At 43.7% G+C, this 14549-nt stretch overlaps 1 protein-coding gene and 1 pseudogene across 2 annotated transcripts; one reads left to right on the top strand and one right to left on the bottom strand.

The window, feature by feature from the left end:
* Positions 1–4475: 4475 nt before the first annotated feature.
* Positions 4476–13586, bottom strand: LOC146031514 (toll-like receptor 6). Of its 2 annotated transcripts, XM_083158448.1 has the most exons (3): positions 13396–13586; positions 13053–13165; positions 4476–8132 (listed from the first exon to the last, which is right to left on the bottom strand). In XM_083158448.1, the coding sequence occupies exon 3, from the start codon at positions 8103–8105 to the stop codon at positions 5724–5726; it is 2382 nt and encodes a 793-aa protein (XP_083014574.1). In that variant the 5' UTR covers positions 8106–8132; positions 13053–13165; positions 13396–13586; the 3' UTR covers positions 4476–5723. The 2 variants fall into 2 exon arrangements, with proteins under 2 accessions (XP_083014574.1, XP_083014579.1); XM_083158453.1 differs by lacking the exon at positions 13053–13165.
* Positions 11472–11607, top strand: LOC146045044 (U2 spliceosomal RNA; annotated as a pseudogene).
* Positions 13587–14549: the final 963 nt, after the last annotated feature.

Consider the following 14549-nt stretch of genomic DNA (forward strand, 5'->3'; position numbering starts at 1 on the left):
CACCAGTCAAGCCGTTTAACCTCTGAACACGTTTCTACCCACAGCTTATTTCCTGGTTCAGGGAAGGGACACAAGACAAGGGACAGCCTATCACAGTGCTCTAACCTTTATTTTTTACTAAATACCATTTCAGTGCCATTCAGACAGCACAAAAAACGGCTCTGAATTGGCTTTAAAACGGGTAGGACTCTGCTTTTTAAACGTGTTGAAATACCAGTTAACTTTAAATGGTATTTCAACTATGACACTTTCACACTGCAGCCTTAAACGTTTTAAAAGACAAAAAAAGGCAATATACCGTTTTAAAAGTGTGATGTGAAAGCTAGAGATGGCAGACGTTGGCAAAAGATCAATATTGACAAAAAACATGAAAAACTCTTGTCATTGTTGACCTTGACACTATCTATCCTTTGATCCATACCCAGTGAGCTGGCTTGTAGCACAGCCCAAGGCAACAGCTGTTACAAGCAATGGAGAGCAGGTAAACAGCACAGTGCACACCCATGGAAAATACTGTTTGGATTGTTATAATGGGGTACTATGGGGGAGGGATTTGGGGGAAGAGTACCTGTGCACTAGCACCACTTTCTTGATATTTGTCAACAATCAAGAAGAGACAATGTAATTTATCCACAGTTATTGAATTGTGTAAGTGCCTTAGCAATGGTGAGTGAAGTGGAGGTGCTCCCCTGAGAGTAAATATTAGTATGCAGTAGAGGAAAGAGAAGCACTCTCTTTTTTGGGGGGCACACTTTATAAAACTTAACGTTTAATTATTCATTTTTAAAACATTTAATAATTAGATAATTGCAGAAACACATATATGACATACACAGGACACATACAAACATATAAATCGAATGATACTTATGAATACATTACATCTTTGAACATTCAACAGATAATACGTTTTTTGAACTAATCATGTAATGTATTACATATAGTATTTATACAAACAGTATTTTGTATCCTTTTCTCTCCAAAAGAATGGTATATAATTTCAGCTTATAATGATGACTATGGTGCCATCTAGTGGAGAAACACTAGAGAAAAAAGAAAAATCTTTAGATACAAAATACTGATTTTTCTCATAGAATTCTGTACACACTATTAGCCTATGTACAATCTTTATAAAAAGATTTCAATATAGAATATTCGCGGTTCGCCACACATTTATAATATATGTGATCACTGTCTGAGTGACAGTCCTTGACAATTTAAGATTATTTGATTAGTTCAAAAAATGTATATCTGTTTAATGATCAAAGATTTAATAGAAACATAGAAACATAGAATTTGACGGCAGATAAGAACCACTTGGCCCATCTAGTCTGCCCCTTTTTTAAACATGTTACCTCAAACCAGGGGTTAAAGTGAGGGGGAACGGGGTGGAACTGAGTTCCACCACCTCTAATGGTGAGGTTGAACATTTTAACTTCCACATTGGCCCTGGACAGTAATTCTCACAGTAAAGCATTCTAGATTGCAGGGGGGTGCCAAAAACCCTACCACTGGCCCTGTCTCTGCCAAATGGGGGGAGAGGAGGGGGGTTAATTAGGAGGCATAGAGATATGAGTTCCCCCACCTCTGCATGACCACTTTAAGCCCTGCCTCAAACCATATTTGATCCTTATTTTTTTGTACTCATGGCAGAGAGACAAAGCAATTTTGACTAAAAAGATTTTGGCTAAGCCCATGGGCGATTTTGACTTGGCCAAATTATCCATAGGCCAAATGCACTGTGTGTGCGGCTTAGTCAAAATTGCTTTACATACACAGTTTATTTGGCCAGGCGATAGCGACGCTGCGGGGCTGCACATCGCTATTATCCTCAGTGTACACACATTACGATTTTGGTTACCCTTGCTAGGAAAATTTAACTATTTAGTGCCCACGGCTTTACCCGTACAAGAGAATGTCTACCATAAGTGAATATGGTGGGATGTGAGAAGGTGAAGAATGTTCCTCTTTAATCTTTTCACAATAGTAATGTATAGGCCTCATTAAACCTCTGGAATGGCAGGACATAGGAATTCTAAATCTTATTGTGTGGCTTTATAAATCATCTGGTTCTGGGGCTGTATTCTAGTTATGAACTGAATAACCACAGCGGCTTCTTCTTCCCCGATGTCTAAATTGCGCATTGGGTGTTTGTGAGTTACGAAAGCCACGAATAACCAAAAATAGAGCGGTGATGTGCTGTGCGTTCTGGACTTGTTGTGCTGTGTATGTTTTGTAATACAGTATGTGTGTAACTAACTGTAGCACAGCAGAAGTTGCTGTGTGACTTTCCTCTCTATAGGCATAAATTGGATTTATAACTTTGCATAATAAGCCTTTGTAACATTAGCTAAGACCCTGCCCTACTTATTACCACATCCCTGGCAGTGTCAGACTGTGGCATAAAGGACCCAATGAGGGAATGTAGAGGTAGGGCCCAATGGGGGAATGTAGAGTGGGGGAATGCTTAGGGGTGTGGTCAGTCTCCAGAGGGGGTTTGGCCAGCCAACACAGAGGCTTGGCTAATCAATAGAGATTCCACCCATGCATGATAATTTACCAAAATAATGCATTGTAGAAGTATAATGTAATATATGTATAATGTATAAAATCAAGTACACAGTCCGGAATCTGGTCCCTACAGGAGTGTGTGGGCCCCCAGGTGGTGTGACCCCTGTACCGCTGTGGTCCAGTCCAATTCTGATCCCAGGCGCTGATCAAGAGAGGAGTCTACATTCCGTTACGTAGTGGTGTATTGAGAATACCAATACAGCACTATGCTGGCTACGTAAACTACGTAAATGGCTCTGCAGCCCTGAAAATACACAATGCTTAATATCCCCACTATCCACGTCATACCCCCAGTGTCCACGTCATACCCCCAGTATCCACGTCGGCGTGGAGTTGATGCTATAAAGTTGCATGAAGCGTGGCGAGCGCAGCGAGCCCCATGAGGGTATATGGATATGCGTCCCCTCGCAGGGCTCGCCACTCTGCACTCGCCACATTTTATAAAGTCAACTTCACGCCGACGTGGATACTGGGGGTATGATGTGGATAGTGGGGATATGACGTGGATAGTAGGGGTAGTGGGGGTGAAATGGCAGGTCTATACTTACCCTCCTCCGTCGATCTCCGCTGACTCCAGGCTGTCATACACAAGCACCGCATCCCCGCTGAATCCCACCGTCACTCCCCGGCGGCAGCGATCAGTCCGCCTCCTCTGGCATTCGCAGCGGAGGCTGTACGCAATTAGCGTAGTGCCACTGGGGGAGCAGGGAAACCATGTGATGTGCCGCCAGCGGCACTATGTACAGCGTCCGTCGCGAATGCCGGAGGAGGGGGACTGAATGCTGCTGCTGTGGAGTCAGCGTCGCTACCACGTGGAGTGATCGGGGATCACCACCAGGAGGAGGGTAAGTATAAACCACAACACCCACCACCCTGCTCCCAGTGCTGCCTCCTGTAGTTTCACGGCGCCGGCTACGCTGACAACGTAGCGTAGCCAGTCACCATGAAACTACACAAGTACCATTTCTACCCACCCACCTGAATACATAACAGAACAAAATGCCCTTCCTTATCCACTGCATGGTCTTAATATTGTAATTAACCTATTATGCAAAAAAAATCTCCATCCCTTTCTTGGTAAATAAAAGAGCAGAAACACACTCCTGGATTCAAGAGCCCTGGAGTGTCAAGCCCTGGGCTGGGCAACATTCCGGCGTCTCTCCTGGACGAAGAACCTGGTTGGAATTAAAAGGGTCATGTGAGTTGTCTCAACTTTTTTCACCGAACACTTTTCAAGGTTTTGTGTTGTGGTTTTGGATCTGGACTGGTTTTGCCAAAACCAAATTTAAGGCTTCTGGATCTATATTTTTTTTTAAAACTCCATAAAACAGCTAAAATAACATAATTTGATTTTTTTTGTTCCTACAATATTAATAACCTCAATAAAATTTATTTCCACTCATTTCCAGACTATTTTGTATACCTCACAGCTCGCAATATTGGTTTTAGGCTAAAAGGTTGCACCGAGGTAGCTGGATGGTAAGCTAAGCGGCGCAAGTGGGTGACACTAACACGTGGCCCATCTAGGAGTGGCACTGCAGATAATGGCAAAAAAAAGAGGTGCAAGATGGAATTGTCCTTGGGCCTTCCCACCCACAGTTATGTTGTTTAAAAAGGACATGCCCTATTTAATAATCCCATAATTTCAGCGACAGGTAGCTAGCTACAAACATATCACCTCCATATTTGATGACTTTTCACAATGGGCCTGATTCTGGTTTAAAAAATAGAAGATACTGCGCTGAGATCCGTGATTTCTCTCATATTAAGTACTCCCAGTATTTTTCTTTAACACCACTAGGGGTCACTTTTTGTTCATTTAGTCCATGAAAATCACAGTTAAAAGAAGATATATTTTTAATTCTATCTATTTAGTATATACTAATGTACATAATGCAGCCGTATTCTAAAAAACATGTGTTTATTGTATAATTAACAAAATCAATTCAACTTTTTACATAACAACATAAGCAGATGAACAGAACAGTACAAGGAAGGATAAACGTTGAGTTTTCATCATTGTATGTAGTTCAAAGTCTGATGATGCTGCAGAGTCTTTATATGGAATATACCATGTTCTTGTGGAGAGAAGCCATGATGTGAGTGTTGGCTATATCATCTATATATACAGATGGAGCAGCTCTCATTGCCAATTGCCGCCTTTTGCCAGAAGGGGGCACATGTGCACGAGACGCACCAGCGCCCCCTTCTGACAGAGCCCGCCTTCCTTCCGCCGCCTCCCATGGCGATTCCCTGAGCTGGCTGAGTGCCGCTACATCTGTATGTCTAGTGTTGTTGAGTCTCTGCTGGCAGACAGTGAAACTACATCTCTTTCTCACATATTCACAAAGAAGGTAGCAGACTAGCTTTCGAAGCTTTTGCTTCCAGCGGGCTTACTAGTTTATAATAGTTTCTGAACTTCCCAGCAGCCTTTCTCTTGCACAGGCTGTTATCATTGAGGGCCAGGTGTATCGAGCTTCATAAAGTGATAAAGTGGAGAGTGATAAACAACCAGGCAATCAGCTCCTAATGGTCATTTTTCAAACCCAGCCTGTACCATGACAGGTAGTAGCTGATTGGCTGGCTGTTTATCACTCTCCATTTTATCAGTTTTTGAAGCTTGATACATGTGGCCCTGAGACTGAAAGTAGTTACCCTGAATCTGCCCTGGAGGTAAATGCCAGGCACTAGTCCAAAATCCTTAAATTAAATTGCATTTGTTTATGTAAAGCAAGATACACTATACCCATCTGTATCTCTTTCACATAGGAGTGTCCTTTGTTTGCCAGTCTGCATCTTTGGACAACATTAAAGTCAATTACATCCTTGTTACAAGGGGTATGGGTCATAGAGTCAACAGTATGAAGGTTACATACATTAGGTTGACCACTAAGGTCGACAGAACTTAGGTCAACACATGAAATAAGTAGACAGGTTGGAAGGTTGCCACGTATGTCGCATGTGGTGGCTGGCTCGGCACCGATGAGCATCTTATAAGATCTTATATTTGGAAGTAGAACGTAGATCTGGACAGAGTATCTGTTTTGACCAGGAAGTTTCCAAAGACACGTCTTCTCTGATTCCCTGCAAGTCATAATTCCCTACTCCATCGAAGACCTATGATGACTACCAGTTTGTCTGTGGCTGCCCAGTTATGTGCCATCTGGGAATTCTGGATTGTAAACACATATTTCCTCATCCTCCATGGGAATGTCTATATTTATTATTTCCCTTAGATTAGTCCAAAACATAAAATGCTTGCTCTTCTCCTTTGGCCACTCCATGTATGTCCTGTGTTTCATTATGGCCTTTAGCTTTCTGTATTTGTTGGGAATTAGATACTGGGGTATTGGATCTAATAAAATAAGGATCAAATTGTCTGAGTTCTTGCCAAATAACGAGTGCTGTGCAAAATACAGCTCATAGTGGCACCATTCACTTTGAATGAAGTTTGGAGAGAGCACAAATATAGACTTGAAGCTTCTCTCGATGCAGTAGATTATATTTTCCACAATCGATTTACCCGGAATAAAATTCCTTTCGTGGTGGCAAATTCTTAGTGAGCTATCACCTTTCTCAAGGTTTGGGATCAAATGGTTTTTCACCCAATCACAGTCTTCTTGGCTGTAGGAGATGAAGGCATGAAAACGTTTGCCCTGTAGGTCTTCCCCCGTTACGTTCCTTACCCTGTATTTGCTTCTAAACCACTGGAAAATCATCCTTATGTACCAAGGGAGGTCAAAATATTTACACAAAAAACACATCAGAAGTAGCAAAACCACCACGATACCAATAATGATACCTATTAAAATGTATACGTTGCAGGACGTTTCAGAAGGATGAAAATCCTTAAGCATAACGCTTTTAAGATATTCTGGAAACTCACACCTGTAGGACTCAGGCCACCCCACCAGACTATCTTTCAGGATGCCTGCTGTCTTGATAAATGCCCTTGAGTCACAGCTGCACCAAAATCGAATGTTTAGACTGCTTAATCTCGCAACATGATGGCAGCTGTAGAGTAGGTCATCTGATGGAGAATGTATTAAATTATCATCAATATTTAGGTATATCAACTTATTCATGTGGCTGCAATCAGGTATATCGGTTAGTTGGTTTGATGACAAATAAAGTTCCTTTAAATATTTGAGATATTTGACTTTTTGAGAGACACTTTTTAATTGGTTGCTGGAAAGATCCAGTATTTCCAGTTTGGTTGGTAAACAGTCAAAGATGGAATCGGTGATCTTGTTTCTGGATAAGTTTAGGATGGTCAGGCTTTCCGACCAATCACAAAACTCATTTTCTATATAGGTCAATCCATTGCGACTGACATCTATATGCTTTAAAGATGGCATTGTAGAAGTCATCAAACTTACGTTTGTCAGCTTCTCTAATTTGTTATTCCCTAAATTGAGAAACTGAAGACTTGCTAGATTTTCACATTTCTGAAATATCCCGTCGGCAATTCTGTTATTGGTCAAAGTTAGGAATTTGAAAATACTTGGGAGCGGAGGACAGAAGAAATGTGTGATATCCGCATCAGACATAGTAAAATTCTCAACAGACATTTTGGAAAACATGACTAGAGGATGTGTACCGCTAAAAATAAACACATGGGGAATAAGATTTTCAAAGCTCAAAGACTTGAGGGAACCCTCTGAGAAGTCAAAGTGTTCATATGTGAATTCTTCTATGAGTGTGAGCTTATAAATGGACAGATGTGTGACTGAGGACCACCAAGCAGCCTTCAGAATTTCACTCACTTTATTCCACGGCATGGTGAAGTTGCTGAGAATAAGCGTTGATATCCGAGATTTCCTTACTGCCATAGATAATCGTTCTATGGCATTATCACAATTATCTCCACATATGATCTGAGAGATTTCCATGGCTGAGGAGACATTTAAGTCTTCAAAGAGTAGAATATTGGATTCTGTGAAACTCTGGGGTGAAATAACATGCAGCTTTTCCGTTCGCAGGAGCTGGAGGCTACCAGATTCATATTCCCGTAGTTGTTCGAGCCCTAAAAATACACTATTAAATTCCTTGTGTGCAATATTCATGAAGTCATATCTCCTTATACTTGCAGCACTCAGACCAAGATGCTCCAGTTTGGTCAATGAGATAAATTCCTTGCAGAGATACATGGTCTCAAAGTCATTGTAGGACAGATTTAACCGGGTGATGTTTTTGATAAATTGCAGGGAGCTGCAAGTGAGCATTCGCAGTGTATTATGTGAGAGGTCCAGGTGCTGTAGACCAGTGTTATACTGGAACATGGAGAAACTTAGCTCTTCCAGAAAGTTATGAGATAGATCCACCATCTGGAGGTTGGGGTATGATTGAAAATCGATTGATCGGAGGCTACTTATATTGCAATGACGTAAATCCAGCTCTGTGATAAGGAGGGAATTGATGTCTGGTTGCCCCTTAGAAGCAATACAGTCTTCACCAGAGTTTCTGGGTACCAAAACCTGTATCGTAAGGAAGAGCAGACAGAATCCTTTGCTGGAAGTCATGGGATAAGTCATGGTGCTGATTGGATCAAGTCTTGATACCTGTTTAGAAAATGGCATAAATTACTATTTTACAGTATATCACTTGAAAAATGTAACAAATGTATAACACACGGCTCTGCCTGGACATTTTGGCCATTGTTTAACCCTTTGCCGTCCAATATTTTTTTTTTGCAATTCAAATAGTCTGGTTTAAATGTTTAAATTAATTGTAATTTATTATTATTTTTTTTTTTTAATTCAAAATGGTCTGCATCGAATGTTGAATTATGTTAATGTTCTTATTTTAAAGTGGCTCACCTTTGGATCTGCTACTAGCGCTAGGGCTGTTGAGCCTGACTAGACATTGGACCTGAAAGGGTTAAACCACGCAAAGCACTGCTGTGAGCCAGTAGCAAAGCTGCACATGAAGGGGCTGATGCAGTTAAAAGCTTGTCAAAAAATGGTGAACACCAGGGTCAGGCTATCTTATCACCACACTGCTCATCTCACACGGGATACGGTCCTTAGGTCTACAGCAAGATGGTCGACAAGCATTAGGTCAACATCATTAGGTCGACATGGGGCTAGGTCGACATATGTCGACATGGCATTACTTCGACACAAGCATTAGGTCAACATGGGCAAGGTTGACAGTCAAAAGGTCGACATGGGCAAGATCGACAGTCAAAGGGTCAACATGGGGTTTTTGACTGTTTTTGGAACCGACATATAACCACAGGCAGTACTTCATGCCCTACCATCCACTAGGTCATGAAGGGAGAATAAAATAATGTGTCAAGTGTAGCAAGGCACCGCGCCCAAAGCATGACTGTCAATCACTGACAGTCTGCTGCCATCCTGCTTCCTATTCAGTACTCTGCGACACACACAGCACCTCCAACCCCATCTGAATAGCTGCCACTATGCCACTACAGTGCATCCGGATAGTATTCACAGCGCTTCACTTTTTCCGCATTTTGTTATGTAACAGCCATATTTCTAAAAGGAATAGATTAATTTGTTCCCGTAAAATTCTACACACAATTCCCCATAATGACAACATGAAAAATGTTTTTGAGAGATTTTTGCAAATTTATAAAAAATAAAAAAATTAAGAAATCACATGTACATAAGTATTCACAGCCTTTGCTCAATACTTTTGTTGGTGCACCTTTGTCAGCACTTAAAGACTCAAGTCTTTTTGAATATGAAACCTATCATATTCAAATCTATCTTTGGGTAGTTTTGCCTCTTTGCAGCACCTTACATGGGGCCTTATTCTGGTTCACTCGCAACGGCAAATTCCTTCTCAAATGGACAAAACCACTCTGAGAGTGAACCAGAATAAGACCCAAGGTCCATCAGGTTGGATGGAAAGCGTCGGTGCACAGCCATTTTCAGATTTCTCCAGAGATGTTCAATCAGATTTAAGTCTGGGCTCTGGCTGGGACGCTCAAGGACAGTCACAGAGTTGTCCTGAAGCCACTCCTTTGATATCTTGGCTGTGTGTGTAGAGTCATTGTCCTGCTGAAAGATGAACTGTTGCCCCAGTCTGAGGTCAGGAGCGCTCTGGAGCCGGTTTTTATCCAGGATGTCTCTGTACATTGCTGAATTCATCTTTCCCTCTATCCTGACTAGTCTCCCAGTTCCTGCCACTGAAAACATCCCCACAGCATGATGCCACCACCATGCTCCACTGTAGGGCTGGCATTGGCCTGGTGATGAGCGGTGCCTGGTTTCCTCCGAACAAGACACCTGGCATTCACGCCAAAGAGTCCATTTAAGCTTTAGGAACAACTCAAGGATGATCAGTGGAAACAGCTCAATTTCCAAAGGCTGTGAATACTTATGTTCCTGTGATTTCTTAGTTATATAATTTAATAACTTTGCAAAAAGCTTCAAAAAACTTTTTTTCACCTCATAATGGGGTACTGTGTGTGGAATTTTGAGGGAAACATTTATTGATTTCATTTTGCAATAAGGCAGGGTTGCCTACCCTCCCGGAATGGGAGGGAGGATCCCGAAAATTTGCAACCCTCCCGGATTCTGGGAGACCCCCACGCCACCCGCTGATTGCAGTGTTTTCCCCCTGTCCTGATTTAAACGCAGCAATCTGCGGGTCTCTCAGAGGAGGGGGCGGAGCTAAAAATTACCACAATCGCGTCATATTAGCCCCACCCCCTCCACGGAGATCCGTGAATTGGGTTATTTTCCATCATGGGGGTGGGGCTTAATGATGTCACGCTTGAGCCCCGCCCCCAGAACTGCAGCTGGAAGTCTCCTCTCCAGGCTTCTCCCGGAGAGGAGACTGATAAAGTCGGCAACTCTGCAATAAAGCTTTTACATAACAAAATGTGGAAAAAGTGAAGCGCTGTGAATACTTTCTGGATGCACTGTATGTATGGTGAATACAGCTGTTATACTCGTATAGTATATGTTGTATACCCAGAGATAAGTCCAAATAAGTATTTAAATACAGGGATCAGTAATTCATCCTTTATAAGCATAATCAGTTTAGTTGAGTAAAATTATATGTTTGTATGCTATAAAATGAATGGTTTCCTTTCCTGAGCTACAGCATACGCGCTATGCAGAATTATACTGATCTACCTGTCTTTGTCTACTCTCCAAGAGAAGCACAGAGAGGAAACACAGCAGATGACTTGGGTGGCTAAGCTGGGGGGGGTTTCCACACTGTCTCGTCATTAGGCTCCACCCCCAAGATAGGGAAATATCTGGCGATTACCCAAAAAATTGATTTGCTTCCTTAATACAAATAAACTGAATCAGTTTCACTTCCTCATTTCAAAACTCTAGGGTGTGTGTGTGTGTGTGTAGGTGTGTGTAGATGTGTGTGTGTAAGGTATGTTATATTCACGTGTGTATGCATACCTCCCAACTGTCACGATTCCGTCGGGACAGTCCCGATTTTCGGGTCCTGTCCCGACGTCCCACCCGCGGCAGGCATTGTCCCGCTGCGGGGGGTGGCAGTTGGGAGACCCCCCAATCGAGTAGAATAGACGCTGTGCGCATGCGCACAGCGTCTATTCTCGTATGAAAATGAGGTCGCGGCTAATTAGCATAAGCCGCGCCCTCATTTGCATACGCCCCGCCCCCTTTTTGGGCGCTCGCGCGGCAAAGCCGCGCGAGTGTCCCTATTTCCTCCGGACGAAAGTTGGGAGGTATGGTGTATGTCTGCATACTGTGTATAAATGTGTGTAATGTATTTACTGTGTCTGTATTTGTGCTGTGATTGTGCAAAATGAACTTTAATAGCTGCCATTACTTTAATGAGGAGATCCTTGTTCTATAGGGACCTCTATTAGGCTGTGGAATAAAATGTCCCTCCATATATACTGTATACAGCAAACTGGACAGCAGTGCGTCGCACTGCTGTCCATCGCTTCTCGGCCTTTTGGCTAAGATCAAGTGTAGTATCTGTTCTTATCAGTTGGTATGGACTGGCCTCTGGCAGAGAATAGAGAAAGGTGGGACTGAGTAGCTGCTCTGATGGGCGGATGGTGTGGGACCCCTCTGTTTTTTCCCGGGAGCAGTGAAAAGTCTCACTAAGTATCTTCACCTCTGCCTTTGGTAGGAGGTGTTGTTTCCGTAAATCCACTGGTAAGAGGGGGGGAGAAACACTGGGCCTAGTAGATTGACTCTCTTGACGGGGTTCGTAGCCCCCGAAGGATGAGTCAGCGAAAGGCTCAGTCTAGTATCCATTCCCAGGGAGCGGAGAAAAGCTGAGACCGAGTAGATTGGTCCAGGTTGGCTAACCACCAGCCTGGGCACAGCGAAAAGCTCAGCCTAGTATCTTAACCCTGGGAGCGGAGAAACACTGGGACTGAGTAGATTGCTCTTCCGAGGGGGGTGCAGCCCCTAAGGGAGTCTTTCGAAAAGCCCAGTGGAGTACCCATTCCCATACCGGGGGCTGGAAAATGCCTGCTGGTGAGACAGAGAAAAGCTTGGTCGGACGCTGAAGGGTCGGCTGCCTGGAGCCCGAGGCTGCACTGTGCCCCCGGGGAAACTCGGGGGTGCCTGATTTGCACTGGTGATGTCCAGCACCATGCACTGAATGGCACACACACTGCGCACTTCCCTCTAGGTTAGGCTACACGTCCTTACCTCGTCCTTTTGGATGGGGTAGGACAATTTTTTTACACCCCCACCCCGGCCTTCTGGCTAGGGCCTCTTTTATTTATTTCTTTGATTTGCACTTTTGGCACTTCACGTTTTTCGTTAGTTCTGTCACGTTTTTTTGATTTGGGTAGTGCGGCTGTCCCTAACGGGCCTTCCGTTCCCCAAACGTGGCTGGGACTCTTCACCTTTTGGGGAGAGTCCCGGTCCCCTCGAGGGCAACCCCGAGCCGCAAGGCGGAGGGAAGCCTAAGCGGGTCTCTCCAAACCTCCGGGTGCGGAGGACCCACCGTCCAAAACCCTTCCGGGGGTGGAGGAAAAGCGGGTCTCTCTGAGCTTCGGCGAAGAGGACCCACCGATCCCTTTTTTCCCTTCCTCGGCCTTATGGTTGAGGGGGGTTAGGGGAACCATGGGGCCTTTCTCCTTTGGGAGAGGGTCCAAACGTTCGTACGGCTGCCCCCTTTGCACGTGTTTAGGCACAGCACTGGTGGTGGTGGGAGCACACCTCGGGCTCCCTGAGTTTCTTCAAACAGCAGTGCGTCGCACAAAGTCATACTGGGCCTGATTCAGTCCTGATCGCTAAGCTGTGTGTAATCGCTGACCATCTAATGATTTTTCTCCCTTTTGGTAATAAAAGTCAGTCATGTGACATCAGACGCCCCCCCCCCCAAGCAGGCATCACCAGGCCTGCGTTCTGAGGGGAACACCCTTAGCTTTTTCCTTCCAAAATATAAAAAGAATAACATGAACCATCTCCTCATGCACCCACATTATACGTCACGTTCTCATAGCCGCCTGTATATATCTGAAAGTCGCATGTAGTGGTAACTGCTTTCTTACTTACTTGCTAAGCGCTGAGGTGTACAGCCTCTGTGATCCTTCTCTGCCTTGGCTTAGCATTATTCACTGCAAGCTATTGCTTTCTGTTATCAGCCATTGTCAGTGCCACAAAGTTCCCTAAAGTAACACAAGTTGTTTTACTGTGCTGTGCATAGGCAAAAAGTTGTTTCATTAACAATCCCCCAAAATAAAAGACACTTTAAAAAATCTTAGAGCCCCTAAACGGCAAACATGATTATATCTAGATTCTAGTTTGGTGACTGTTGTTAGCAGTTTATATAAAGCATCATTTGTTTTAGGTTTAGTAAATCCTTGTACATAAGTAACAGCAGTTATGTCAGTGGTACCTTTGTGCTGAAGTATTTCCTGGTTCTGCCATGTTTAATCTGAGCTGCCCTGTATCACTTCTTATGTTAGTTATTGTTGTGCTGACAGAGTTCATGCGGTCCTTGTTGAACTGCTTCCTCTGCCACATTTCCTGCTCAGCGTGTATTAGTATTCATTCCCCTTAAAAATTCCAGCCTCTCTGTACCTAAAGCACGCCTTGTTATTCCTCCCATCCACATGCCTGTGCATTGAGTTTGTAATTATGGGAGAGAGCACACATACATGCAGAACCCCTTGCTGTGATTTTGCAAGGCTGGTATTTCCCAATGCTATTGTCTACATGATGACATCGCACTGCCTGAGGCTCCAGGAAATTCTGCAAGTCTGCCAAACCAGTATATTACAGAGTATTCTCTACGTTTTAGGAGGATATTTACTCATAGTTGCCTACCCTCCTGCATTCTGCAGCAATCTCCCTCTCTCCATCATTAGTCTAGCAATCTCCCTCATGTCACCTAGCCCACATTACACTGTTACATTTGTTGGGAAAAAAGGAATGAGAGACAGATACATTTACATTGAATCATCAGCACCATTTCCTAGCACTTTATCAAGTATATTAGCTCTTACTAACTGCTTTGGGGCTCATCTAAATTTGTATATAAGTCATTTTAAAAGATTCCTCTCAGATGTAGCAGTACACACCCACGCTTCTAGGTGCCACCTTCACAATCTCTTTTCACAATCTCTCCATATGTTGAACTAGACACGCCCTTTAAGTAGGGATGGCCATCGACCATCGATGATTCTAAATCATCGATGGTTCATGGCCGATGTCGAATACTTTTGCCATCGATGGGGGAGTACCAGATGGTTTCCCTCCATCGATGGAATAGCAAAACGATGTTATGCTGTTTTTTTCCCCCCAAAGTGCTGGGACACGGAGCATAGCTCTGCCTCCCAACATCCGCAAAGCCCCGCCCCCATGTTTTTATTGGCCCAGAGGCCAATCAATCAAACACAATGGATGACCATCGATATGTAAAAATATTGATGGTCATCCATTGCATAGTTAAGCACTATCGATGGCCAGTTGCCGAATTGCCATCGATGGCAACCATTGATGGCAATGGCAACGATGGCCATCCCTACCTTTAAGTGGAGCATGACACCC

This window comes from Crinia signifera, chromosome 1 (assembly GCF_055691185.1).
Source record: "Crinia signifera chromosome 1, ASM5569118v1, whole genome shotgun sequence".
NCBI lineage: Eukaryota > Metazoa > Chordata > Amphibia > Anura > Myobatrachidae > Crinia > Crinia signifera.

Excerpts from the sequence above, each read along its gene's own strand:
- LOC146031514 (XM_083158453.1), bottom strand. The coding sequence starts at position 8,105 with ATGACTTATCCCATGACTTCCAGCAAAGGATTCTGTCTGCTCTTCCTT.